The 27,206-nt window shown below is 58.1% G+C and overlaps 2 protein-coding genes across 5 annotated transcripts in view; both read left to right on the forward strand.

The window, feature by feature from the left end:
* The window catches only part of Llgl2 (LLGL scribble cell polarity complex component 2), a 38,758-nt gene extending 31,392 nt beyond the window's left edge, over positions 1 to 7,366 (forward strand). The window contains exons 11-26 of one of the 4 annotated variants that reach the window (XM_042665435.1): positions 2,058 to 2,275; positions 2,357 to 2,424; positions 2,559 to 2,712; positions 2,817 to 2,921; positions 3,396 to 3,688; positions 3,806 to 3,956; positions 4,371 to 4,521; positions 4,704 to 4,820; positions 4,914 to 5,080; positions 5,494 to 5,758; positions 5,921 to 6,086; positions 6,244 to 6,272; positions 6,481 to 6,528; positions 6,665 to 6,707; positions 6,795 to 6,856; positions 7,026 to 7,366. In XM_042665435.1, coding sequence (XP_042521369.1) covers positions 2,058 to 2,275; positions 2,357 to 2,424; positions 2,559 to 2,712; positions 2,817 to 2,921; positions 3,396 to 3,688; positions 3,806 to 3,956; positions 4,371 to 4,521; positions 4,704 to 4,820; positions 4,914 to 5,080; positions 5,494 to 5,758; positions 5,921 to 6,086; positions 6,244 to 6,272; positions 6,481 to 6,528; positions 6,665 to 6,707; positions 6,795 to 6,856; positions 7,026 to 7,030 — 2,042 coding nt within the window. In that variant the 3' untranslated portion in view covers positions 7,031 to 7,366. Of the gene's footprint in view, positions 1 to 2,057; positions 2,276 to 2,356; positions 2,425 to 2,558; positions 2,713 to 2,816; positions 2,922 to 3,395; positions 3,689 to 3,805; positions 3,957 to 4,370; positions 4,522 to 4,703; positions 4,821 to 4,913; positions 5,081 to 5,493; positions 5,759 to 5,920; positions 6,087 to 6,243; positions 6,273 to 6,477; positions 6,529 to 6,664; positions 6,708 to 6,794; positions 6,857 to 7,022 lie in introns of all 4 variants that reach the window. The other 3 variants (XM_042665433.1, XM_042665434.1, XM_042665436.1) reach the window with 3 other exon arrangements.
* Positions 7,367 to 11,255: 3,889 nt separating this feature from the next.
* The window catches only part of Myo15b (myosin XVB), a 32,974-nt gene continuing 17,023 nt past the window's right edge, over positions 11,256 to 27,206 (forward strand). The window contains 22 exon segments of the mRNA XM_042702642.1: positions 11,256 to 13,237; positions 13,761 to 13,824; positions 14,074 to 14,183; positions 14,350 to 14,424; positions 14,651 to 14,747; positions 15,011 to 15,114; positions 15,243 to 15,306; positions 15,655 to 15,768; positions 15,873 to 16,034; positions 16,971 to 17,084; positions 17,171 to 17,229; positions 17,306 to 17,438; positions 19,181 to 19,276; positions 19,428 to 19,559; positions 21,381 to 21,506; positions 22,420 to 22,497; positions 22,646 to 22,761; positions 22,867 to 22,912; positions 23,031 to 23,155; positions 23,869 to 23,986; positions 24,199 to 24,362; positions 25,963 to 26,145. Of these exon segments, the coding sequence (XP_042558576.1) occupies positions 11,256 to 13,237; positions 13,761 to 13,824; positions 14,074 to 14,183; positions 14,350 to 14,424; positions 14,651 to 14,747; positions 15,011 to 15,114; positions 15,243 to 15,306; positions 15,655 to 15,768; positions 15,873 to 16,034; positions 16,971 to 17,084; positions 17,171 to 17,229; positions 17,306 to 17,438; positions 19,181 to 19,276; positions 19,428 to 19,559; positions 21,381 to 21,506; positions 22,420 to 22,497; positions 22,646 to 22,761; positions 22,867 to 22,912; positions 23,031 to 23,155; positions 23,869 to 23,986; positions 24,199 to 24,362; positions 25,963 to 26,145 (4,262 nt within the window).

Consider the following 27,206-nt stretch of genomic DNA (forward strand, 5'->3'; position numbering starts at 1 on the left):
TGAGGGCTCCTGGGGGGTGGGGCTCCTGAATGTGGAAGCCCCTCCCTTGCTGATGGGGTCATCTGATCCCCATCAGGAGCTAGAGCAGTAGGAAAGAAACCCCAAACCAGTGGGAATTTCTAGGACAGACCACCCTCCTAGGATTGTCTATCTGTGTCCTCAGCTCCTTCACCGTTCAGCAGGCTAGGCTACGGGTATGCCATGAGGGCTGCCTACCCCTCCCCCTCAGACAAGAGGTGGGCATCCTGGATCTCCTCTCTGTGTGTTCCTCTGCCTTGCACCTGTACTGAGCAGGCTTCCCTATTTCATGAGTAAATACTATGTGCTAGGCCCTGTACACAAAATGGACAAAGTCCCTGCCCCAGTGGGCTTGAGTGTGTTGACACAGAGCGAACTGGCTGACAGGTAATGTCAGAAGCTAGGAAAAAGCAAGAGCCGGTGAGGAGGACATGGGGGGGGGGTAGGACTGCTGATTTAGGTGAGGTCAGCAAGGACTCCCTGATGAAGGGACACCAGAGGGTGGGAGGCATGGTGAGACCTGTGGGGTGCAAAGGGGAATCAAGTAGAAGGGGCAGATCTGGCCTCTGTTCAGGGGACCTGGCTGGCTGCCGGGTGGGGTTGAGGATGGAGGTGGTAGCCCCTGAGAGCCAAGGGAGTGGCATTGTGGCCCAGTCCGGGATGAAGGCAGCTGTGCTGCAGGCAATAGCTGGGTTTGGAATGTTCTTTCTAAAACATTTGTTCTTGACTCACGGTAAAGGGCTGGATAGCAAGTTTTTTGCTTTTGTTTTTGTTTTTTGGTCGGTCGTGCCCTGAACTCTGGGCCTGGGCGCTGTCCCTCAGCTCTTCAGCTCTATCACATGAGCCACAGCGCCACTTCAGGCTTTTTCTGCTTATGTGGTGCTGAGGAGTTGAACCCAGGGCCTCATGCCTGCAAGGTAACACTGTACCACTGAGCCACCTTCCCAGCCCTGTACAGCTTTATACATGGAGTAGGCAGTGAACCAAATGTGGCCCTTGAACTGGAGTTTGTCTAAGCAGAGGTAGGGAAAGACTGATGTGGGGCTGGAAAGGCGGCTCAGTGGGGCTCTTGTCTCCAGTTGACCACCAGAGAACCGGAAGTGGCGCTGTGGCTCAAGGGGTAGAGCGCTCGCCTTGAGCTGAAGAGCTGAGGGACAGCGCCCAGGCCCAGAGTTCAGGCCCCACGACCGACCAAAAAAAAAGAAAGACTGATGAGACAGAGTAATGATATGTTTGGCTTGAGCATGAAGAAGTTTGGAGCTGGGCGCCGGTGGCTCACGCCTATAATCCTAGCTACTTAGGAGGCTGAGATCTGAGGATTGCAGTTCAAAGCCATGTTAGGCTTTGTTGTGTGTGTGCCGGCCTGGTATTTGAACTCAGGGCCTGGGCACTGTCCCTGAGATTTTTGCTTAATGCTCTACCATTGAAGCCACAGCTCTGCTTCCAACTCTTTTAGTACCTTTTTGGAAATAAGAGTCTCACAGGCTTTCTTGCCCAGGCTGGCTTTGAACTGTGATCCTCAGATCTCAACCTCCTGAGTAGCTAGGATTAGAGGCTCCTTGAGATTCTTATCTCCAATAAACTACCAAAAAAACTAGAAGTGAAGCTGTGACTCAGGTGGTCGAGCACTAGCCTCGAATAACAACAACAAAATTCAGGGACAGAGCCCAGGCCCTGAGTTCAAGCCCTAGGACTGGCACAGAAAGAGAGAGAGAGAGACAGAGAGTGAGTGAGTTTGGGGAGATATTGAATAGACAGCTGGGGTCTATGAGCTGGATTCAGAGGACAGACCCGCAAGGCATGTGTTTGGAGCTATCTATGTCAGTATGGCCCTGAAATCAAACGAAGCTGCCCAGTAGTGAAGGAGACAGCAGCCCATGAGAAACCCCGTGTCCCCCGCACCCTGAAGCCGTTAGGAGTGTGGAAGTCAATGGAATCCAACTTCAACCCTGGAGCTCTTTCCTTTCCACGAGCCAGGTGGGGGCATACTCTGGGGCACACTGCCTCCTCCTGGCTCTGACCCTTGGCCTGTACCCCAGCCTTTGATGACCCTTATGCCCTGGTGGTGCTGGCCGAGGAGGAGCTGGTAGTGATTGACCTGCAGACAGCGGGCTGGCCACCCATCCAGCCGCCCTACCTGGCCTCCCTGCACTGCTCCGCCATCACCTGCTCCCACCACGTCTCCAACATCCCGCTGAAGCTGTGGGAGCGCATCATCGCCGCGGGCAGCCGGCAGAACGCACACTTCTCCACCATGGTAGGTCCAGCCCCAGCCCCAGCCTACTCCCCCACTCTGGGGCCAGGCTGACCCATTCAGACTTGCTGGTCCCTTCTCCAGGACTGGCCCATCGATGGTGGCACCAGCCTGGCCCCGCCCCCACCCCAGAGGGACCTGCTGCTCACAGGGTAGGTGGTTCAGAGGCCCCTTCTCTTCCTGGGTGGGTGGGAGGGGGTGAAGACTAAACCCAAGGGCTGCATGCCAGTCCCCGAGCACCTTCAGCTGACATCGCTCACCAGCGGCGGGTGGGCCCTGGCCACAGGCATGAAGATGGCACAGTGCGGTTCTGGGATGCCTCGGGTGTCTGTTTGCGGCTGCTGTACAAACTGAGCACGGTGCGCGTGTTCCTCACCGATGCAGACCCCAACGAGAGCCTCAACGCCCAGGGCGAGGATGAGTGGCCCCCTCTCCGCAAGGTGATGCCAAGAACCTGGGAAGTGGCGCAGGCGGGGGGCCGGGGACTGGGGAGAACAGGCTGGGACCAGCCATGGCCACTCACAGGGCTTCTCTTCCTTGGCAGGTGGGCTCCTTCGACCCCTACAGTGATGACCCCAGGCTGGGCATCCAGAAGATTTTCCTCTGCAAATACAGTGGCTATCTGGCTGTGGCAGGCACAGCAGGGCAGGTAGCAGGCTGGGCTGGGTGGGGATTGAGGGCAGAAGGGTTGTGGGCCTGGGCAGCAAGGACAGGAACACATGTGGTCTCACCAGGAACACCTTCTGCCCTTCTGTGCTTGTGGCCACGGGTATGAGTGGCTTGGTTACAGTGGACAGAACCTCCGGAGTGGTTGCCTCCTCTCCAGGGCTGGACTCCAGCAGAGGCCTCTGGGCCTTGGCACTGCCCCTCAGCTCCTCAGCTCAAGGCGAGCGCTCTACCACTTGAGCCACAGCGCCGCTTCTGGTTTTCTGGTGGTTCATTGGAGATAAGAGTCTCACGGACGATCCTGCCCAGGCTGGGTTTGAATGGCGATCCTCAGATCTCAGCCTCCTGAGTAGCTGGGATGACAGGCATGAGCCACCAGCTCTGGGCTCTGTCTCAGGATTTTTTTCCCCCTCCCTGGGTGCCCAGGTTTTTCTAAGCTGCCCATTTCCCCGCCCAGGTGCTGGTGCTGGAGCTGAACGACGAGGCAGCGGAGCACGCGGTGGAGCAGGTGGAGGCTGACCTGCTGCAGGACCAGGAAGGCTACCGCTGGAAGGGCCACGAGCGGCTGGCAGCCCGCCCGGGGCCTGTGCACTTCGAGCCTGGCTTCCAGCCCTTTGTGTTGGTGCAGTGCCAGCCTCCAGCCGTGGTCACCTCCTTGGCCTTGCACTCTGAGTGGCGGCTCGTGGCCTTTGGCACCAGCCACGGCTTTGGCCTCTTCGACCACCAGCAACGGCGGCAGGTCTTTGTCAAGTGAGCAGCCCAGCTGGGGTCAGGGTCTGGGACTGGGGCCTTGTGAGGTCCCCTGTGCCCTGCAGTGCTGATGGCCTTGTGTCTCTCTGCCCCCCCGCACCCCCCCCACACACACAGGTGCACGTTACACCCCAGTGACCAGCTGGCCTTGGAGGGCCCGCTGTCTCGTGTAAAGTCCCTCAAGAAGTCCCTGCGCCAGTCATTCCGCCGCATGCGCCGCAGCAGGGTGTCCAGCCGGAAGCGACGGCCAGCTGGCCCCCCAGCAGAGGTGAGGCCCGGGACCAAGCCTTGAACCCAAGCCAAGCCAGAGCAACCATCGGCAAGACCACAGGGCTCCCTTGCTGGGCTATGAGGACAAGATATGTAACACCGCTTTTGTGCCTCGGTTTCCCCAAGTAAAAAAGGAAATAAGGAAATAGTTGTGATTCTTAAAGATAAGTCCCCAGTAAACCTTAGTGATTTTCTTATTCTTCTGCTTTTTTTTTCTTCCTCCTCCCAACATGTTGGCCAACGCCCCCATAAGATATCTCCCACTTGAACAAAGCCCGCTTGGGCCCCAGCTGGACAGGTGGCTGGCATGGCTGTGGTTAGTCTTCCCCTGGGAGGAGTGACATTGAGCAAGTCAATGCCCCTGGGCAGGGGAGACCAGACTCCAGCCTCAGGCTGGTCCATCTCCTTACAGATGCAAGCAGCGAGCGCCAAGGCAGAGCGGACGGGCCTCCAGAACATGGAGTTGGCACCCGTGCAGCGCAAGATCGAGGCCCGCTCGGCTGAAGACTCCTTCACTGGCTTTGTCCGGACCCTCTACTTTGCTGACACCTACTTGAGGGACAGTGAGTATTCATGTGGGCGGGCGGGCATGTCCATTCAGAGGAAGAAGTGGTCTGAAAGCGACTCACTGTCTTGATGAGGCTGCGCTCCCCGGAGAGGCTGGATGGAAGCCCAGTCGGCTTTCCTAGCCTCACCTGACTCCCAGAACCAGGGGTTGGATGACCAATGCTTTGCTCCTTGGCAGGCTCCCGCCACTGCCCCTCGCTGTGGGCTGGCACCAACGGCGGCACTGTCTACGCCTTCTCCCTGCGCGTACCCCCTGCTGAGCGGAGAATGGATGAGCCAGTCCGGGCAGAGCAGGGTAAGCGCTGGCTGGCGGGGAGAGCAGCGCTGGCTGGGGGTGCTGTTCTCAGCCAGGCGTTGACCACAGTGTCCTGACCTGCCTCCACCATAGCCAAGGAGATCCAGCTGATGCACCGTGCACCTGTGGTGGGCATCCTGGTGCTTGATGGGCGCAGCGTGCCCCTCCCGGAGCCTCTGGAAGTGGCCCATGACCTGTCAAAGAGCCCTGACATGCAGGGCAGCCACCAGCTGCTCGTGGTATCCGAGGAACAATTCAAGGTACCACATGGGCAGCAGCAGGGCCCTCTGGGAATCCCTGGGACATCCACGAGGTCCCATCCCACCCCCTTGGGCACAAATAACGACAGCTGCTATTGGAGGCTTTAGGGGTTTTCTGGTAAGTTGGAAGGGCACAGAAAAGGTGGAGAAGGGTCGTGTGTGGAGCTCCTGGGTCTGAGCTGGGGGGACACTGAGGCAGGATCTTAAGTCTATGGAAGAAACAAAATACCCAGATAGGGAAGTCAGTAACCTCACACCCTCTGAGTTCAAGCGCATGGTCTACGTGTCCCAGAGCTGAGAGGCGCTGAGGCCAGCAGGGTTGGCCACGGCACCAGGAGGCGTTCACCACGGGGCCGGGGCACTGGCCGCCGCAGCCGGCATGAGCCCCGAAGTCAGCCTGCGCTCTGCCCCAGGTGTTCACGCTGCCCAAGGTGAGCGCCAAGCTGAAGCTGAAGCTGACGGCCCTGGAGGGCTCGAGGGTCCGGCGGGTCGGCGTGGCCCACTTCGGCAGCAGTCGTGCCGAAGACTACGGGGAGCACCACCTGGCGGTCCTCACCAACCTGGGCGACATCCAGGTGGTGTCCCTGCCCCTGCTCAAGCCCCAGGTGCGGTACAGCTGCATCCGCCGCGAGGATGTCAGCGGCATCGCCTCCTGCGTCTTCACCAAATATGGCCAAGGTGTGCGGGGGTGGGGCGTCCTAGAGCTCCCATGAGGTGGGGGAGGGGGGTTGGGGGGGGCACCTCCAGCCACTTCCAGGGGCTGGAGAGGGAGGAACAGCTAGTCTAGGCCAGGAGTCCTGGACTAGGCTTACCTGCCACGCTTCTCCTCGGCTCCCCCAGGTTTCTACCTGATCTCGCCTTCTGAATTCGAGCGCTTTTCTCTCTCCACCAAGTGGCTAGTGGAGCCCTGGTGTCTGGTGGATTCAGTCAAACCCAAGAACCACAGCCGGCCCAGCCATGGCAACGGCACAGGCACGGGCCCGGAGAGAGCCTCGGGCCAAGCCAGGTGAGTGCGGAAGCGGAAGCCTTCCGTGTGGCCGCCTCCCCTGCCCTGAGGCATCTGCTGCCCACAGGAGCTCAGCCCGCTCTCCCACGTACCCAGGCCGCTTGTCCCCGGGGCAGGAAGCGTGCGGCCCAGGCCCTCACTGTCTCTCCCTCCACAGGAACACAGGGAGCCAGAGTGATGGAGAGGGTAAGACAGCCTCTTGGAACTGCTCCCTGGGGCCAGGCCTGGGCCACCTGGGGGGGGCGGGGTAAAGGACCCCAGGTGAGCAGACAGAGTGTGGGCTGGGATGAGAAATGACATTCCCCCCCCCCACCTCCAAGTGAGGGAACCACATTGGTCCAGAGAAAGCTGGGCAAAGGGTCCAGGGGAGACCTGCCTCACCTCTGCTTTTCAGAGAAGAAGGCTGGCCCAGTGATGGAGCACGCGCTGCTCAATGACGAGAGTGAGTCAGGGCGGGAGAGGGGAGGAGGGTGGGAGAGAGGGGAAGCATATTTAGGGTCAGGCCTGTCCAGTAACCCCAGCAGTCAAAGAGAGAGGGACCCGATCTTGCTTGTCTTACCCGTCATCTTGTCCTGCAGGAGTCCTAAAGGAAATCCAGAGCACGCTCGAGGGGGGCCGAGGGTAAGTCACCACAGTGCCGTAAGGGGTGTCGGGGCGCTGAGAAGGAAGGCCCCCATGGTAGGTGACTCGCCGTCTTTGCCCCTGCAGGAGCTGTGGCAATTGGCATCCTCATCGAGTGGCCGTAGGGTACCATCTCAGCAATGGGGAAGGTAGGACTCTGGGCGCTGCTGGGGAGGGTCTGCTCCTCTCCAGGCTCCTTTGGATCTCTGGGGCCATCCTACTCCTGACCTCTGTCCTGGGTGTGTGGGCTCCGGGTGAGGTACCCTGTTTTGCTCAGGATAGTCCTGAGCTGCTGCCCTCCGTGTTTTTCAACAGCAGAATGAACAGGACAGGCGTCCGGGCTGCAAGCTGACAACACACTACTGAAGGCCTTCCTGCAGGGCTGCCCCGGCTGGAAAGGCTCGTGTGCACTGGGCTGGGCCAGGGGCTCCAAGCGCCCCTGCTCTCCACCCTGCTGCTACTCCTGGCCTGAGAGGAGCAGCCCCCAGCGCGGGCTGCCCCTCCCCGGCCTTCTGTCTCAGTCTTTGATCAATGTTGCACAGTTTTTAGTCCTTTGTTCCCCCCTCCCCTTTTTTTGTAGTGGGCTGGGTTTTAAATTATAAATTTTAACTGCCTCTGTGTAAAACAGAGTTTTTAATAAACACCTTATTACCTCTTCACTGAGCTGGTTCAATGACGGATGTTTTAGTTGTCTAGGAGTCATTTATATAAATGAGAAGCCTTCATCAGACCTCTTCTTACCCTGATTCCTCCTGGCCCAGACAGTGATCAGAGAACCAACTTTCTGAGTGTTTGGAGCAGAGCAAACCATGTTTAAGTCCGAACATGACAAGCTGTCTCCAGAAATAAACAGCAACTATGAACCACCTTGAGTCTGACTCCCATACTAGCAAGAGCACTGGACCACCCAGCCCATGGCGATGTGTGTGAGACTGCAGATCTGAGGGGAAATACAGCTTATTTATCCAGTTAGCTACTAACATAAATGCAAAAGTGACATTAAGTCTTCCAAGAGGCCAGACTGAACCACAGTGATAACACAATCAGAAGTCATTGGGGCGCAGTGGCAGAGCTCACAAGGCCCTGGTTTCAATACTTAATACTTCCCTGCCATAAATAAACTACAAATTAATAGATAAACAAAAGAAGACAATGGTAGAGCCAATACTGCCATGGCTCAGAGTTTTGTGGGTACAGCAATGATCTGATCAGACTGCACAAGAAGCAAGTGGGAAGTAACAAAATGCTGAAACAAGGATACAGCTTGACCCATTGTAACAATGAGACATACAAGACACTATGTTTTTTTGGGGGGGTCTGGTCCTGGGGCCTGAACTCTAGGCCTAGGTCCTGGGGCCTGAACTCTAGGCCTGGGTGCTGTCCCTCAGCAATTCAGCTCAAGGCTAGCACTCTACCACTTGAGCCACAGCGCCACTTCTGGCTTTTTTCTTTTTACTTATGTGGTACTGAGGAATCAAACCCAAGGCCTCAGGCATGCAAGGCAAGCGCTCTACCACTGAGCCACCTTCCCAGCCCCACAAGATACTAACTTTACAAGTTGGGGGGGGGGGTGGCAGAGGGAGGAGTTGGAGAGGTGGGGAGGGAAGGGATAATAGGGGAAAAACAAAGGAGGGTGTAACAATGTGTGATAGGAAATGTACTCATTACCTTAGGTACTCGTGTAACTGTAACCCCTCTGTACAGTATCATTACAATTTAAAAATCTAAAAAATAAAAAGAACACAATTGCAAATATCACAGATTCTTTATAAACATAGGTTTACTTCCATGCCCACAAGCATGAGTGTTCTACATACCCTGTACTTTGGAGTATTGACTGGTGTCGGTAGTTGTCTTATTTCAGTTCTAGGAAGACAAGTTTATATTGTGAGTGGGAGGGGAGCAACTTTCATTAGTGGGTATGCAGGATGGAAGGGCTTGGTGCCTCTCTAGCAGCTAGTATGTTGGTTGGAAGAAGCTGGGTTGGCACAGGAGGAGAAGTTGGGGGTGTCTTTGCAGTAGGCCACAGGAGCGGTGATGATGGTGGTGGTGGTGGCAAAATAGAGGCATTGAGAGGTGGGGTTGACAAAAATATATTGCAGGTAGGCGAAAGCTAGTGAGGAGGAGGGGCTTCTGCTGGCTCCGGGGCCATGGAGATGTACAGCAGTCATTGGGATTTGTCCTGTGTGACTTAGATCTGAGGATCTTGAGCATCCAAAGAAATGGAGAAACAAGGATCTGGAGCTCTGTGACTGAAGTCAGTGCTCACACCCATCCTCCTGCTGGGTCTTTGGATTACCATTCAGACTGTTTAGGCAAAAACTGACATTTTATCTCAAAAATAACCAGAGCAAACTGGGCCCAGTGTAATCCTTGCTACTTGGGAGGGAGGTAGAGATCAGGGAATTGCAATTCTGAGGCCAACCTGTGGGGGGAGGTAGTTCATGAGTCTCCATCTCAACCCCCCCTCCCCCCCCAGTTGTGGGGCTTGAGCTCTGGGCCTGGGCACTGTCCCTCAGCTCTTCAGCTCAAGGTGCCCACTGGTGCCCAGCTATGAGATTCCATCTCAGTCAGTGGCTGGGTGTGGTGGTATGTGAGTCTTCATCCCAGCTATGGAGGAAGCATAAATAAGAGGATCACAGTCCAGCCCCGCCTGGCATCAACCAACACACAAAAAAAGCTGCAGAGTGACTCAAGTGGTAGAGTGCCTGCCTAGCAAGCATAAGGTCTTCAGATCGAATCTAGTACTGCCAACGAAAGTATGACAATCTGTGAATTAGGTGAGCTTAGCTTCTACTTGTGTTAAAAGGTAAAAATCAGATTAATTTTTCTCTAGATGGATAACTCTGAAGAAAATACAGAAATGAATAATCTTGGGAGGAGACCCAAGGTCAGAGACCCTTAGGTCAGTCAGAAGTGAGAAAGTTACCTGATGAATTTTGAACTGTAGTTTTCATTAGCTGTTCAAAAACAAACATTTAGCTGGGTACCTATGATTTACACCTATAATCCTAGCTAATCAGGAGGCTGAGATCTATGAATCCTCATTTGAAGCCAGCCTGGGAGACAAATCTGACTCCTCTCAATCAGCAAAAAGCAGGAGGAGCTGGGAAGGTGGCTCAGTGGTAGAGCACTTGCCTTGCATGCATGAGGCCCTGGGTTCAATCCCGCACCACCACATAAGCAGAAAAAATTGGAACTGGTGCTATAGCTCAAGTGGTAGAGCTCTAGCTTTGAGCAAAAGAGTTCAGAGACAGCATCTAGGCCCTGAGTTCAAGCTCCACAACTGGGGGAAAAAATTTACAGAGGACTGTATAGTATATATAAGACCCTAGATTCAATCATTGAATGAGGGTCTTATTTGCAAGGTATATATATGTGGCTTTTTTGGGGGGGGGGGTCGGGTCGTGGGGCCTGAATTCTGGGCCTGGGCGCTGTCCCTCAGCTCTTCAGCTCAAGGCTAGTGCTCTACCACTTGAGCCACAGCACCACTTCCAGCTTTTTTTTCTTTTTGCTTATGTGGTGCTGAGGAATCGAACCCAGGGCCTCAGGCATGCAAGGCAAGTGTTCTACCACTGAGCCACCTTTCCAGCCCTGGCTTTTTTTTATTTTGTCAGTTGTTGGGCTTGAATTCTGAGCCTGGGTGCTGTCCCTCAGCTCTTCAGCTCAAGGTCGCTCTACCACTTGAGCCACAGCATCACTTCTGGTTTTCTGGTGGTTTATTGGAGATAAGAGTCTCATGGGGGAGGGGGCGGCCCAGAAGGTGACTCAGTGGTAGAGCGCTTGCCTCGCATGCATGAGGCCCTGGGTTCAATGCTCAGTACCACATAAGCAGAAAAAGCTGGAAGTGGCGCTGTGGCTCACTTGGTACAGCGCTAGCCTTGAGCTGAAGAGCTGAGGGACAGCGCCCAGGCCCAGAGTTCAGGTCCCTCGACTGACCAAAAAAAACAAAAAAAACAAAAACCACAGTCTCATGGACTTTCTTGCCCAGGCTGGCTTTGAACCGCCATCCTCAGATCTCAGGTTCCTGAGTAGCTAGTGTTACAGGCATGAGCCACCGGCACCTGGCTTAGATTCCTGTTTTATGCTCTTTCTGGTAAATTAGTTCTCAAAATGGAAAAGACCCAAACTCAAGGGGTACTACTGCCTGTGTAACTAAGTGCCTCCAGTACTGCCTCTTGGAGCTCCTGGGTGGAGGAGGGGTCCCGACAGGTTCACTGTGCTCCCAAGTGGGGCAAGCTGTGAGGCAGGACACAGCCGGGTCCCTCGGCTGGCCGGGTGCCAGGCTGGGCTGGCCGGCCCCCAGGGCCAGCAGGTTGCCCTGCCCACGGCCTTTGTCTGCAGCTGCAGCGTCTCCTCTTTCCGGGCTCCATTGTCGGTCTAGGGGGGGGTCAGGACCTGCTGCCTCCTGCAATATTAATGCTGGTGCCTAGGGGGGAGGCTCCAGTGGGGGCGGACAGAACCCCAGAGCCCCACCAAGGGCAGAGGCACAGGGGCGCCTAGGCCAGGCTGCAGGGAGAGGATCGGGACGGTTTTTCTGGGACAGTCATGGGCGGCAGCAAGGGCAAAGCCCCCCAGCACCGGGCGCGCCCCAGGAAGCCAGCCTCGGGGGAGCAGGAGTCCGGATCGGCCAGCGCGGACGGACGGCCTGGACGTGGCCAAGCCTGCCGAGACACCGCGGGGGACAAGCGGGCCGCTGGTGACCGTAGGAAACCCTCTGCCGCCGGGGGCAGCGGGGGCAGAAGCCCAGAGACAGAGGCCCGGGAGAGGCGAGGCAGCACGCGGCGTCGGGGCCGGGGGCCGGTGGACGGCTGCGAGTGGGGGGACAGCCCCGGGGACTGCCCGGAGGAGGAGGAAGACGAGGAGGAGGAAGAGAAGGAGGGCCTCCCTGGAGCGGCGAGGACCGGCAAGCGCGGCCATCGCAGGAGGAGAGGGAAACGGCGGCGGGGACCTTCGGCGCCGAGCAGCCGGGGGAAGCCTCGGAGCCTCGATGGGGACACGTCGGGCAGGGATGGAGGCAGCTCCTGCCCGGACAGCGAAGCCCGCGAACCCCAAGAGAGCGGCAGCCAGAGCGGCGGAGCCCCGCCGCAGCCCCAGGGGGAGCCAACGGCCACGGGATCGGAGGGGGCCGAGGGGGCGCCCCAAGCTCCCCGGAGCGGGGAAGGCTCGTCGGGGACCGGGCCCCGGGCGGCGAGTGGGGGATCGGGCACAGACACGGGCTCGAATCCAGAGCGCGCCGGGCCCGCACGGCGCCCCCCGAGGGCGCGGGGCAAGGCAGGCCGGGTCCCCGAAGCCCGAGAGACCGAGCTGGGTGGGAAAGCCCCGACCTCCAGCCCGCTCGGGAGCAGCAGCTCGCGGGACCCGTGGGACGCCGCGCCGGACGGGGACGTCAGTGATGGCGACGCGCGGGCCGAGGCCGAGCCGCGTGGCGCCGAGCCTCAAACAGCCGAGGTGGGCCAGGTGGCGGCGAAGGTGCAGGAAGGAGCCCGAGAGGGAGAGGGAGACGGTGCAGGGGACCCAGCGCCGGGGGACCCCGCGCCGCTCGCCGCCCTCGTGGTGCTCCACAAGTTCCGCACCAGGCCCCCGCCAGGCCGCGCTGCCCAGGTCGCCGATCAGCGGCGCGGCGGCTTCAAGGCGTGGATCCTGCGGGTGGCGCGCGCCCTAGGCCTGCTGCGGTGGCTTCGGGGACGGATCCAGTCACCTGCCGGTCAGGGGCAGGGGGCGGGACCGCGGGCGGAAGAGGGGCGTGGCCTCCTGCGGGAAGGCGAGGGGTGTGACTTCGGGCGGGAAGGCGAGGGGCGGGGCCTCGGGAGGGCAGGCGAGGGGCGGGGCGAGGGGCCGGCGCCGCCGCGCCGCCGTCTAGCTTTGCGCCTGGCTGGGTTAGCCCGGCTCCGGGGCCTCCTGCGGGCTCCCCCTGGCGGCGGCTCGAGTCCTCCGCAGGCCCCGAGGAGCCCAGTGTCCGATCACCGTCCTTCGGACGACGAGGACCCAACTCCGGATCCCAAGTTCGCGGTGGTGTTCCCCAGAATCCACCGGGCGGCGGGCAGGGCGTCCGCGGCGACTCCCAGCCGCGCCTGGTCTGGGGCCGGAGCCGCAGAGGCCGGGGAGGGGCGGGGGGCTGGCGGGGAAGGGGTGCGGGGGCTCGGCGATGCCTCGGCCCCCGCCTCCACTCCCCTCGACGGGACTCCGCGGCGTGAGATCGGCTCGGGCAGCGCAGAGGAGGAGCCGGTGACCTCGGGAGCCGAGACCCCGGCGCACTGGGCGCAGGGCTGCGGCCCCCAGGAGGAGCCCGGGCTCGGCCCCGCCGCGCTGCTGCCTCGGCTCACCCTGGAGACCCGCGTGCCCCGCGAGCGGAGCCCGGGCCCGGCCCTGCGGGAGCAGTGGGAGCCCGAGGATGAGGCCGAGGCCGCCCTCGAGAGACGCCTGGAGCTGAGCCTCGGGCCGGGCCTGCGGACACCGCCGTTCCCCGGTGCCCAGGACCGGACCCTCAGCGAGGGCCTGGAGGACACGGAGGACGTGGCACGCCTGCGGTGAGCCCGCGCCGTCCAAAGCCGGGCTCGTGCTTCCTCGGACCCCCCACCCCCCAGTGGACCCTTCTTGCCTCTGTAGAGGAGATCGTGTCCCCCAGAAGGGGGCAGGAAAGGGGTGAAGGTTAGATGCCCCTACCAGGAACTGAGGGTTGAATGTAGGCCCTCCCTCAAGCCCCATCCCAGCCCTTTTTGCTTTGATGTATGTTAGATGAGGTCTCCAGGTTTTGTTCTTAGCCGGTGGTGAACCGAGATCCTCCTATTTAGACCTCCCAGGTAGCTTGGGTACCACACCTGGTCCCTGTGGTTGGTTTTGAGGTAGTCTCAATATATAAAGCAGGCTGGCCTCAAACTTGTGAGCCTCCTGAGGTCTGGGAATCTCAGGTATGCACCCTCATGCCAGAGCCCAGCCCTATTTTAAGGCTCTGAGAAGTTCTATGCTTTTTGTCCCAGGTGATAGAGTTTACCGGGGTCCTCCCCTCCTCCCCCCCAGACTCCTCCACTCCCTGTCTTGCTGTCCCCACAGGCTGGTGAGTGACAGCTCCGTGCTGTTGTGCCTCAAGAGGAGATTTCACCTGGGCCGCATCTACGTATGGAGGCTTGTCAGGGAAGAGGGATGGTGGTCTGGATTCCCTTTCCCCTGGGGATAAAGGCTCCCAGCTTCCCCCCCTCGCGCCCCCCCCCCCCCCCCCCCCCCCGATTTCTTCCTCTTTGTCCATGGATTGGGTGGTGAACTAGCTCTTTCTGAATGCCTGCAGGAATGGAGGTGCCAAGGTGCTGGGATCCCCATTTTCATTCCCTTGCTTTGTCCCCTTGAGAGCTTGTGTTTCCTTCCCTAGACTTTCGGGGGACCCCTCCTGCTTGCTCTGAATCCCCACCAGCCTCTGCCTGTCTTCTCACCGGAAGTCTTGACCAGCTACCATCCCAGGAAGACCCCCAGCTCCTCCCCGTATGTGACGCTGACCCTTCAGCCCTGTGCTTGATCCCAGGCAGCCAGGCCCTAGCATGTCCCATGGCCGGATGGCCCAGGTCCTGGGGCTCCATCTGCCAACTCTAGCAGGGCCCCCAGATGCCCATCTGTGGCAACCATCTCATCCTCCCTCTCTCCTCCTCAGACACATCTATGCCATCATGGCAGCGGCCTGTGGCCTATCTCAGAGCGCCGGGCAGGACCCCTGTATCCTCCTGGCGTAAGTCCTGGCTGCCCTGCTTGTCTGAAACTCTGGGCTACCCTTAGGGCCAATAGGGTGGAGGCCTGCATTGGAGGCTGCCAGTCCTGGGCACTTCTGGCAGCCGCTGTGGAGCTCCTCTGGCACTCCTCTCTGCCTGGGCTCAGCAGGCCTCCATCATGCCCGGCTGACCCTCCATTCCCCCCTCTCCGCCACCTCTGTCATCCCTGGCTCCTCCTCTCTGCAGTGGGCACAGTGGCTCAGGGAAAACTGAAGCTGCCAAGAAGATGGTGCAGTTCCTAAGCAGCCTGGATCAGAAGCAGGCAGGGGACAGAGGGTGCCAGGTAAAACATCACACTGGAAGCTCTCCCCTTCCCGGGGAGAGGAGGCCATTTCCCAGGGATCCAAGAGGGGCTCTTCTTCTCTTTGGGGCCTCTGGTATCTCCTGGATCTAATACTAGGCATTGCCTACTGCAAGACTGAGGACAGGGTTCTTCTGATGAAACTGACCTCCCCCCAACCTGGGCCTGGCACAGCCACCTGGGTGGTGAGGACCGCTGCTACCCCAGGAATGCTTGCCAGCCCTCCCTCCCCATACCACACACAGCTGGACGATGTGCTGCCAGTGCTCAGCAGCTTTGCCCATGCCAAGACCATCCTGAATGCCAACGCCAGCCGCTTCGGCCAGGTCTTATGCGTCTGCCTGCAGCAGTGAGTAGGGGCGGGGACATGGTGGCACTGTGATGGGTTACCCTTCTTGGGAACTGACGAGCCCATGCTGAGAGGTGTCCCTGGGGCATACACCCTGGGCGCACTGTCCCCATCGAACGTGCCCACAGGGAGGTCATCGTGGGAGCCTCTGTGTCACATTATCTGCTGGAGACCTCCAGAGTGGTGTTTCAAGTAAGAGCTGTCCTCTTTTTTTGTTGTTGGTCATGGGGCTTGAGCTCTGGGCCTGGGCGCTGTCCCTGAGCTCTTCAGCTCAAGGCTAGCACTCTACCATTTCCAGTTTTGGGGGTGGTTTATGGGAGATAAGAGTCTCATGGACTTTTCTGCCCAGGCTGGCTTTGAACTGGGATCCTCAGATCTCAGCCTCCTGAGTAGCTAGGATGACAGGTGTGAGCTACGGGCGCCTGGCTAAGAGCCATCCACTTGATCATACCATCCCTTGCCCTGGAGTGGGAAGAGGGGGGTGGGACAGGAATGTGGTCCCTATGCACTTCTGTCCCTGAGCCAATCTTTTGCCCTCAGGCCCAAGCTGAGAGGAGCTTCCATGTGTTTTATGAGCTGCTGGGGGGGTTGGGCCCCATGGAGCGGGAGCAGCTCTCCCTGCAGGGACCTGAGACCTACCACTACCTTAACCAGGTGAGGGTGAGGCTCTGGGGGTGGCGGGTGGGGATGGCTGTGGGTCAGGGCTCTGAGGGGGACAGCATGACTGCCAAATCCTGACTGTTTGCCACGCTCTGCAGGGCCGGGCCTGTAGGCTCCAGGGCAAAGAGGAAGCCCTGGACTTCGCCGAGCTGGCAAAGGCTCTGCAGGCCCTGGGCTTGCGCCCCGAGGAGCTCACCGCGGTGTGGACTGTGCTGGCCATCATCCTACATCTGGGCAACATCTGCTTCTCGTCCTCAGAGGTGGGCTTCCCCTGTGGGCACGCCAGATGGGCGAGGGCGGTTTGAACTGTCAGAGCAGTAAGAAACTCCAAAGCCTTGAGCTGTCCTAAAAGCAGGCAGATTGCCATTACAGAAATGAGAAAACAGCCCTGGTGCCTCTCTATTCCTCCCAATGCCTTGTGTACCCAGCGCCACCCCTCAGAACACCGGCACTGACTGGCAGTTATTACGTGCCCAGCGCTCAGCAAATTGCTTGATACATGTTTGTTTGTTTTTTTAACTTAGTTTTCATGACAGCCCCATGATAGAAGAGACATCAGTTCCCCCTTAGCAGCAAGGCAGTGGAGTTCAGGGAAAGAACTTTCTAGAGCTGTCCATCTAGCAATGGAGAACAGTCAGGACTTACACTCATACCTGGAGCCCGGCTCCCCCCAGCCCCGATCTCCCCCCCCCAGCCCGGCTCACCCCAGCCCTGATCTCCCCCCCCGGCTCCCCCCAGCCCCGATCTCCCCCCCCCAGCCCGGCTCACCCCAGCCCCGATCTCCCCCCCCCCCCAGCCCGGCTCCCCCCAGCCCCGATCCTCCCCCCCCAGCCCGGCTCCCCCCAGCCCCGATCCCCCCCCCCAGCCCGGCTCACCCCAGCCCCGATCTCCCCCCCCCCAAGCCCGGCTCCCCCCAGCCCCGATCTCCCCCCCCCAGCCCGGCTCCCCCCAGCCCCGATCCCCCCCCCAGCCCGGCTCACCCCAGCCCCGATCTCCCCCCCCCAGCCCGGCTCCCCCCAGCCCCGATCTCCCCCCCCCAGCCCCCAGCCCGGCTCCCCCCAGCCCCGGTTCCCCCCCCCCCCCCCCCCCGTGCTCATCGATTCCACTGACAGGGCAGCTGCCCGAAGCACAGCCCCGCCTCTGCCCTGGCAGGGAAACCGTCCACAAGCAGAGTCTCCCTGACCCTCTCTGTCCAGCGGGAGTTCCAGGAAGTGGCCACTGTGTCCAGCTGGGCCGAGATCCACACGGCAGCCCGGTTGCTGCAGGTGCCACCGGAGCAACTGGCGGGAGCTGTGACCACGAGGGTCATGGTGAGCCCCGGGGTGCTGGAGAAAGGGGGACCTGCCAGAGCCATATCACAGGCCTGAGGCTCCTCAGACACCCCTCCGGCCTGCAGGAAACACCCTACGGCCGGGTCTCCAGATCTCTGCCTGTGGAAAGCGCCATTGACGCCAGGTGGCCCTGGGGTCAGGAGTGCCACCCGAGGCAGGCCTGGTGCTGAGTTCCACGTGGCTCACTGTGGCATCCGCAGGAACGCCCTGGCCAAAGCCCTGTACCTGCGGCTCTTCAACTGGCTCCTGAGGAGGATCAACACACGGCTGGCTCCACCCGCGGAGGGAGGCAGCGTGGGCAGCATTACTGTCGTGGACGCCTATGGCTTTGAGGTCACCCCCGGGGTTGGGGCCCAGGACAGGCAGTGCCCATCTCTTCTTGATGATGAATGTCTGGGGGGGATTGCTGTTCCCCTGGAGCCACCTGGCTGCCTGGCTCTGGGCCTCTGCTGGCTCCCTGTGGGTGGATGCTGGGGTGAGGCTGTGAGGGAAGCAGGGATGGTGAGGGGAGGGACCAGGCCTACCTCTGGGGACTTGAACGGAGTCTGATGAAGGCTGTCAGGGAACCTTGGAGCTTTCTCCTCACTGAGCTCAGCTGCACAGTTGGGTTTTTTTGGTTGGTTGGTTGATTTTGTTTTGTTTTGTTTTTGTCATTCCTGGGCCTTGAACTCAGGGCCTGGGCACTGCCCCTGAGGTTTTGTTTCTTTTTTAACTCAAGTCTAGCACTCTACCACTACCCCTTTGAGCTACAGCTCCACTTCCGGTTTTCTGGTGGTTAATTGGATATAAGAGTCTCAGGGACTTTCCTGCCTGGGCTGGGTTTGAACTATGATCCTCAGATCTCAGCCTCCTGAGTAGCTAGGATTAGAGGTGTGAGTCACCAGCGCCCAGCAGCGGCCTGTTTTGAGGGGTTCTCCTGAGCCCTCCTGGCTTCTCTTTGGAAGGGGTCAGAGTCCATGTTAAGCCCCAGCACTTTCCTGTGGGAAAGCAAGCACTCTAGGAGTACCAAAGCTGCTAGATTTGAGTTCTGCCACCCCTAGCTGTGTGATTTCCCACAAGTAAGCTAACCTCTCTGAAGCTAGCATTTGTGAAGTAGGAATTCTTGTTTGGTTTTTGGTTTTTGATTTTTGTGAGTTGTGGGGCTTGAACTCTGGGCCTGGGCGCTGTCCCTCAGCTCTTCAGCTCAAGACTAGTGCTCTACCACCTGAGCCACAGCACCACTTCCAGTTTTCTGGTTGTTAATTGGAAAAGAGTCTCAGGGACTTTCCTGCTCAGGCTAGTTTTGAGCCTCTATCCTCAGATCTCAGCCTCCTGAGTAGCTAGGATTACAGATGTAAGCCACTGGTGCCCGGCCAAAGTAGGAATTGTTACAGGACCTATCACAAGGGATGGGCCCCAAGAGAGCTACATGCTCCTTAGGGACCGTCGGCCTTGTTCCCTTCTGTCCTGACATTGTCTATGGAGACTTCTATGCTGCTTGGTATTGCAGGGAGTTATGGAAGCCCTGGGACGGGTCTGCCCACAGCCTAGCTTCCCACACAGCAAGAGGGGAGGGCAGGAGTCACCCAAATCTTCATGGGTTATGACTCTACACCCTTTTCCAGAAGATTCACTTCCTTGAAACAGCAAGGAGGGGCTGGAGGGAGGGGAGATGCCCCCTCCCCTTAGTCCCTCTTCATCCTATTGGTCTTGCTCTCCCCAGCATGTCCCTGGTGACCATCCTCTTCCCTAGAGGGAGTGTGCATGTAGGTGCACTCTTGTTTGGGGGTGCACAAAGCTGCTTGAAGGGGGGGTTCTCTGTGGAGTGCTGAAGCCAATTAGGGGAAGGCCCGAAGGCTTCTTGGAGGTAGCAGCCACTAGCAAATTAGCAAGTAGGAAGAGGCCCCTGCAGGCCCTCAGGGACCGAGCCCCAGAGGCTCACAGTGGTCCTGGAGAGGAGGCAGGCTGTGGGTGGCTGAAGGGAGGCCGAGCACTCTGGACTGGGCCCTGGGGAACCACTCTTCCCTGAGCCCCATGCCCTGCCCACCTTCCTCACTGCGCACGTGCTCAGCCCTCCTGACTGCACGTGTGCGCAGGCGCTGCGTGTGAATGGCTTGGAGCAGCTGTGCAGCAACCTGGCCAGCGAGCGGCTGCAGCTCTTCTCCAGCCAGAAGCTGCAGGCCCAGGAGGAGGTGAGGGGACACGGGCACTGCCCAGCAGCCGGGACAGTGGCCCGGTCCTTTGGAGGCTCAGTTTCCCTGTTTATAAAATGGAAGGGTTGGTGAGCCCCCCCTACCCCACTTCCAGACAGGGAGTAAATGGCCCCCTGCTGGTGTTTCCCAGGAGGAGTGCCGGCGGGAGCAGCTGCCCTGGGCGCCTGTCGCTCAGCCCCTGAGGGAGTCTTGCCTGGACCTCCTGGTGGACAGACCCCACAGCCTCCTGAGTCTTCTGGAGGCCCAGACATGGCTGTCCCAGGTGAGGCCTGGGGCATGGCACGGCCCCCTCCAGTCAGGAGCACAGAGTAAGAGGCCCGACCCCCCTCAAAGCTGCCTCACAGCCCTGGCTGCTGAGGTTCTTGTGTCCTTGCCACAGAAATGGGACAATAGTGTCTGGTGGGCAGAGCAGTGGGGACCTGAGGGGAGCTTGTGGAGGCCCCAGGCTTCACACAGGCCTCCAGCCAATAGAGGGCAAATCTCAGAACCATGGTGTGTGTGTGTGTGTGTGTGTGTGTGTGTGTGTGTGTGCGCGCATGCATGCATGCATGTGTGCTGGTACTGAGGCCTGAACTCAGGGCCTTGAGCTCTTGCTTGGCTTTTTCATTCATGGCTTGGTGCTTGACCTCTTGAACCACACCTCCACTTCTCACTGGCTAACTGAAGATAAGAATCTCAGATACTTTCCTGCCTAGGCTGGCTTTGAACTGAGATTGTTAGATCTCAGCTTCCTGAGTAGCTAGGATTACAGGTATGAGCCACCAGTGCCCAGCTCCATGCAACTTCTTTTGTGGTTGTTGTTGTTGATCATGGGTCTCGAACTCAGGGCCTGGGCACTGTCCCTGAGTATTTGTGCTCAAGGCTGGTACACTACCACTTTGAGCCACAGATCTACTTCTGGTTTCCTGGTGGTTAATTGGAGGTAAGAGTCTCACACAGGAGGCTGAGATCTGAACATTGTGGTTCAAAGCCATCCCAGGCAGAAAAGTCCACCACACTCCTAAACCCCAATAAATGACTCAGAAAAGGCCAGAAGTGGGCTGGGAATGTGGTAGAGTGATTGCTTAGCATGTATGAAGCCCTGGGTTCGCTTTCTCAGTGACACATAAACAGAAAAAGCCAGAAGTGGCACCATCAAGTGGTAGAGTGCTTGCCTTGAGCTGAAGAGCTCAGGGACAGTGCCCAGGCCCAGAGTTCAAGCCCCAGAACCAGCAAAAAAAAATAAAAGTCTCACAGGCTTTCCTGCCCAAGCTGGCTTTGAACCATGATCCTTCCATCTCAGCCTCCTGAGTAGCTAAGATTACAGGCGTGAGCCATGGGCATCTGGCTTCCATGCTGCTTCTTGATGGCCCTCTGCCCATCAGGCCTCCGTGTTCCATTGCGTCTCACTGCAGCCTCATCCCACTTTCTATCTCAACACTTGTATCCAAGTGCAGTTACAACACAGCAGATCCATCATGCATGCTTCCTCTGAGCTCTGCTGAGCCCCAGGTGGGTTGGGCCTGTCTGAAGGGTTCCTTGTGTTTATTGCTACACCGCAACATATTCATTAGCTCCATAAAATAACCTCCTACCTGGATTCTGTTTTGAAAGGGACCTTTCATGACTTGTTCAGAAGCTGTAATTGTGGGACTATATTCATAGGAACGATCGCTATGCTTGTTTTAAAACCCCTGGACCCTATTTCCTTCCCCTCCTGTCAGGCATCCTCCACAATCTAGCACTGACTGAAGAAGCTCCTGAGCCTGAGGCTATTTGACTTTCTGGAATCTTACTTGATGGTTTAAAATTAAGTCATTAAGCTGAGCTCAGTAGCGTATCCTTGTAATCCGAGCTGCTCAGGAGATACAGATGAAGAAGATGGCTGAACCAGACCAACCTGGGCAAAGAAGTTCTCAAGACCCCATCTCAACCAATAAAAGCTGGGTGTGGTGGCGCCTATCATCCTGGCTACGTAGGATTGTGTCTCAGGCTGGCCTGAGTAGAAACACCTGTTTGAAAAACAACCTAAAGCACAAAGGGCTGGGGTGTGGCTCCAGTGGTCCAGGCAGGAAATGGCATGAGCCACCTCTTCCCTCATCAGGCCACGGACCACACGTTCCTCCAGAAGTGCCACTACCACCACAGCGACCACCACAGCTATGCCAAGCCCCAGCTGCCTCTTCCCATCTTCACGGTGCGGCATTATGCCGGGGCTGTCACCTACCAGGTATCTGATCTCAGGGACATGAGGCAGGGCGACCTTAGTGTCCCCTCCTGTGCAGAGTTATCCAGCATGTGCTCCCTTCCAAAGCCTGGCCCTGGGTCCCCACCTGGTCCACAGGCCCCACCCAGTTCTGAGCATGATTGACTGAGATGGGGTGGAGGAGGGAGACCAGGGACTGTCTGGACAGAGCACAAGCCCAGAACTCAGCAGAGGACTAGGCTTTCTGTGCCTCCCTCTTCTCCTCTGTGAAATGGGCACAGGAATCTGTGTTCTAACAGCGTGAGGAGGTTTAAGAGGTTTAGTAGCTCTGACGTGGCCTGGCAGGTGCTTCCTGAATGAATTTTGCTTTCCCCTTCTGAGTTCCATGTCTATCAGGGAGACTGAGCACCTGCTTCTCATTTAGGGGTGGGGGTGGGGGGCTGGCATACAGGGAGATACCATGTGATGGGTTTGAAGTGGGGAGAATCATGGCTCCCCGGAGGGGGTACCATGCTCTGTTTCTAGGGAGGAGGAGGAGGGAAGGTGGTGGTGGGGGTGGAGGAGGCAGCAAAGAAGAGTGAGACGAGGAGACACGTGGGAACTTTTTTGCTGGGGCTGGCTTCGAACCTTGATCCTCAGATCTCAGCCTCCTGAGCCAGGATGACAGGCGTGAGCCACTGGTGCCCAGCTGGGAAATGGGCCTTGCTGAAAGTTTTCTGAGGTTTTTAGCTGGAGACATACCTCAGGGCAATCAATGAAGTATTGAAGACGCAGAGGCTGGGGGAGAGATTTGCTCAGAAATGGAGGGATCCGTGGAATGGCATAGAGTCCGGCAGGTGACCCACGTGGGGTCAGCAGGCAGTGGAGCTGAGCCTATCCCTAGCCTTCTTGCTTGGCTTGGCTCTCCCTCTGCCCTCCCTCGCATCTTCTCTGGCAGGTTCACAAGTTTTTACACAGGAATCGAGACCACCCGGACCCCGCTGTGGTGGAGATGCTTCGCCAGAGCCAGCTGCAGGTGTGCGGGCCCCCCACGCACCCTGCCCCCTCCCAGCCTGGCCTCTTCTCCCTATGCTCTGAACGGCCAAGCATGCCAGGCCCGCCTGCTCCCCAGAGCTGTAGGCGGCCAGGGATGGGAGCAGGCTCAGACTCATCTCGCCCTGCAGCTCGTGGGCAGCCTGTTCGAGGATGCAGAGCCCCAGGCGCTGGGAAAGCCAGGGAAAGCTACTCTGGCCTCTCGCTTCCAGCAGTCCCTGGAGGCCCTCCTGTCACGGCTGGGCAGGTGAGGACAGTGTCCCCCATGGGCCACCAAGAGGTTGGAAGCAGCCTGTGGTGGTGGGGGGGGGGAGCTGGTCTGTGTTCAGTGCCTTCTTTTCTATGCAAGCAGGAGCCGCATCTATGTCATCCAGTGCCTGAACCCTAACCCTGGAAAGGTGAGCTCTCTCTTCCCACCCCAGGATTCCCCCCCCCCTCCCATGCTCCTCCCCTTCTCCCCTTCCCCTCAGCACGAACCCCCTGGACATCCATACTCACTGCCGTCTCTGGCCATAGCTCCCGGGCCTCTTCGACGTGGGCCATGTGGCGGAGCAGCTGCGCCAGGCTGGCGTCCTGGAGGCTGTAGGCACCCGCAGTGCCCACTTCCCCGTGCGCATGCCCTTCCAGGCCTTCCTGGTCAGGTAAGGCCCCTGGGCAGGGCAGCCAAGGGCCTAGCATCTCTGGTGGGCTTGACAGGGTAGGCCCTGGAAAACCTGGGCTCCCTCCAGCTGGAGAACCTACTTTCCTCTGACCCTGGGCCTGGAGGGCTTGGAGCCTTTCTGCCCTCCTCTTCCTCTTTGTCTCCCTCCCTTTGTTAGTCCCTGCCCCTCCTTTACCTAGCAGCCCCTGGCTGAGGGGAGGTGGGCCCTGTCTGCGGTTCACGAGGGGAGGGGAAGCAGGAGGCGGTCAGGAAGGACCGACAGAAGCAGGGAGACAGGAAGAGAGGTGAGAGATCAGAGCCTTTCTGAGGGGAGATGTGCAGGCGACACGGGCAGAGCGGTGACGGGTGGGCGCCACATCCCAGTGAGGATGAAGGTGGTTCTCTTCGGGGAGCCCAGAAACTTCTAGGAGCTGGGAGCCGGTGGCTCATGCTGATAATCCTAGCTACCCAGGAAGCAGAGATCTGAGGATCGTGGTTCAAAGCCAGACCAGGCAGGAAAGTCCGTGAGACCCTGATCTCCAATAAACCACTAGAAAACTGGAAGCGGCGCTGTGGCTCAAGTGGTAGAGCGCTCGCCTTGAGCTGAAGAGCTGAGGGACAGCGTCCAGGCCCAGGGTTCAAGCCCCACGACCGACAAATAAAAAGAAAAGGAAATACTTGCTGCTGTGATCTCACCTCTGCATCCGTGGACAGGTTCCAGGCCCTGGGGACAGAGGGGCAGGGTGACTGCTCTGACCGAGAAAGGTGTGGCGCCATCCTCACCCAGGCGCTGGGAGCAGAGTCGCCTCTCCATCACCTCGGAGTCACCCAGGTGAGCACCTAGGTCCTGGCAAGCAGGGGAGCAGGCGTGCTGGAGAGGAGCAGTGTGTTGGGGACAAATGGACCAAGTCTGGGTTGACCGACCCTTAGGCGGGAGACAGAGCGGGGCTGGGCAGCTGGCCGTCCTGGGCACCCCAGAGTAGACCGAGGAGCAGCTGGGCCCCGCCGCCAGGCCTGGCCGGCCTGCAGTGCCTCTGCCCACAGGTCCTGCTGCAGGAGCAGGGCTGGCAGCAGCTGGAGCAGCTCTGGGCCCAGCGCCGCGCCCAGGCCTTGCTCACGCTGCACCGCGGCCTCCGGGTCTGCATCTCCCGCCAGCGCCTCCGCCTCCTGCCCCGGATGCAAGCTCGTGTGCGTGGGCTTCAGGCCAGGTGGGCAGGCGTTCATGCCCAGGGCTGAAGTGGGCGGGTGAGTGGGCAGTTCTTCAAGGTAGTAGGGCCAGGTTGGGGAGATCGGGGGATTTCTCAAGGCAAGTCCCACTTTGGCTCTAGACAGTCCGTGACTGCATTGCCACATCACCCACACAACCTGCGCTTGAACTTGAGCACAGGACGCTCATTCCTGCCAGCGCCACCTGAGCCTGCCACTGAGGGTTTTCACTGTAGTGATGGTAGTGATGGCTCCTTTCTAGTCTGCTCTCCACTTTAGAGCAAGAAAGATCTATTCAGCAGAAATTAGGTATATGAGGCCATGCATCTTCTCCTGTCCTGGCTTAAGGCAATTTTTTTTTTTTTTTTTTTGGTTGTGGGGCTTAAACTCTGAGCCTGGGCATTGTCCCTTACCTCTTCAGCTTAAGGTGAGCTCTCTACCACTTGAGCCACAGCGCCACTTCGGTTTTCTAAGTGGTTTATTGGAGATAAGAGTCTCATGGACTTTCCTGCCCGGCCTGGCTTTGAACCATGATCCTCAGCTCTTAGCCTTCTGAGTAGCTAAGATTACAGGTGTGAGCCACAGGTGTCCAGCTATGATCCTACTATTTTAGACTCCCTGCCATAGCTGAAATGACCAGCATGCACCACTGCATCCAGCTTTTCTCTATTGAGATGGGGAGGGGTCTCTCAGACATTATTATTTTTTATTTTATTTTATTTATTTATTTTTTGGGTCCGGTCGTGGGGCTTGAACTCTGGGCCTGGGCACTGTCCCTCAGCTCTTCAGCTCAAGGCTAGCACTCTACCACTTGAGCCACAGCGCCACTTCCGGCTTTTCTCTTTTTGCTTATGTGGTGCTGAGGAATCGAACCAAGAGCCTCATACATGCAAGGCAAGCGCTCTACCACTGAGCCACCTTCCCAGCCCCCTATTATTATTTTTATTATTTGCCCAAGATAACATGAAACCATGATCCTCCACCTCCCGAAAAGCCAGGACAGCAGGCAGAGCCACATTCGGCGTGATGTTGCTTTTTACATTTTACAAGAGAGAGAAGAACGCTACTCATCCACGGTCCCAGTTACTAATGAGGCAGAAAATGACTTGAAGCTTATAACCTAGCTCCAGAGTCAGATCTTAATCCCCTTTGCGGAGCAGCCTCTCGGTTCACCTGTTCTTCTTCCATAGTGTCCTGTTCTTTGTTGTTTCTGTCCAGCCTCAGGGGCTTTGCATACTGTCTAGGATTAGAGGAGTCTGATGCCAAATAGGAGATACATAGAAGTTGTTTTGCTTTTTGTTTTTTCATGGGGGCCGGTTCTGACGCTTGAACCCAAGGCCCTAATGCTGTCCCTTAGCTTTTCTGCCCAAGCCGGGCACTCTTACCACTTGAGTCCCAGCTCTGCTCTGGCTTTTCAGTGGTTGATTGGAGATAAGAGTTTCACAGACTTTTCTGGTCCAGGCTGCTTTCAAACCTCAGTCCTCAGGTCTCAGTTTCCTGAGTAGCTAGGATTACAGGCGTGAGCCCGTTGGCAGCCGGGGGTGGAGGTTTGGAGACGTCATGCTCCCCATTCCCCTCCCCCAACCCCGTACCCTCCTCTAGGAAGCGCTACCTCCGGCGCCGGGCGGCTCTGGGACAGCTGAGCACCATCCTTCTGGTGGCCCGGCCCCTGCTCCACAGACGGCAGAAGCTGCAGGCGAGGGGGCTGGCGGAGGCTGGAGTGGGGAGGCTCGGGGTAGAAGCCAACCAGCCTCAGCCGGCCCGTGGACTGAGATCCATACGAGAGTGACTCCCCCAGCTCACCCCACGAGGATGAGAGCTTCAGAAAACAGTGCTCTTCCCTTGTCTCTCTGACCGGCCAGGGCAGGCTGGGGTCCCACAGCCACGGTCTTCCTTTTCCTTCCTCCCTTCCTCCCTCCCTCCCTCCTTCCTTCCTTCCTTCCTTCCTTCCTTCCTCCCTCCCTTCCTCCCTCCCTCCCTCCCTCCCTCCTTCCTCCCTTCCTTCCTTTCTTCCTTCCTTCCTCCCTCCCTCCTTCCTCCCTCCCTCCCTCCCTCCCTCCTTCCTCCCTCCCTCCCTCCCTTCCTTCCTCCCCTCCTTCCTTCCTTCCTTCCTCCCTTCTTTCCTTCCTCCCTCCCTCCCTTCCTTACCTTCAGTCCATTCCTTCTTTTTCTTTCTTGCCCTTCCCTTCCTTCCTTTACCTTCCCTCTCACTTTCTCTCTCTCCCTCTCCCCACTCTGTTCTCCTCCTCTTTTTCTCTTTCTCTCTCTCCTTTGTCTTCCTTCCTTCCCTTCCCTCCCTCCTTCCCTCCCTCCTTCCTTTCTTTCTTTCCTTTCTTTCTTATTCTGGTCTGGTCTTAGGGCTTGAACTCAGGGCCTGGGAACTAGCTTTCCCAGAACTTTCTCTACTCAAAATTAGTGCTCTAGCCAAGCACTGGTGGCTCATGCCTGTAATCCTAGCTACTCAGGAGGCTGAGATCTGAGGATCATGGTTGCAATCCAGCGTGGGCAGCAAAGTCTGTGAGACTCTTATCTCCAATGAACCACCAGAAAGCTAAAAGTGGCATTGTGGCTCAAATGGTAGAGCGCTGGCCTTGAGCTGAAGAGCTGAGGGACAGCACGTAGGCCCAGAGTTCATGCCCCACAGCTGACAAAAAAAATATAAGTAAATAAAATAGTGCTCTACCACTTGAACCACAGCTCCACTTTCAGCTTTTTTAGTGCTTAGAGAGAAGAGTCTCATGGATTTTCCTTCCATGGGCTGGCTTTGAACGGCAATCCACAGATGTCAGCCTTCTGAGTAGCTAGGATTATCTGTGAGAACCACCAGCACCTGGCTTCTGTGTTTC

This window comes from Dipodomys spectabilis, unplaced genomic scaffold, assembly GCF_019054845.1.
Source record: "Dipodomys spectabilis isolate Male_0828 unplaced genomic scaffold, ASM1905484v1 ptg000329l, whole genome shotgun sequence".
Taxonomy (NCBI): domain Eukaryota; kingdom Metazoa; phylum Chordata; class Mammalia; order Rodentia; family Heteromyidae; genus Dipodomys; species Dipodomys spectabilis.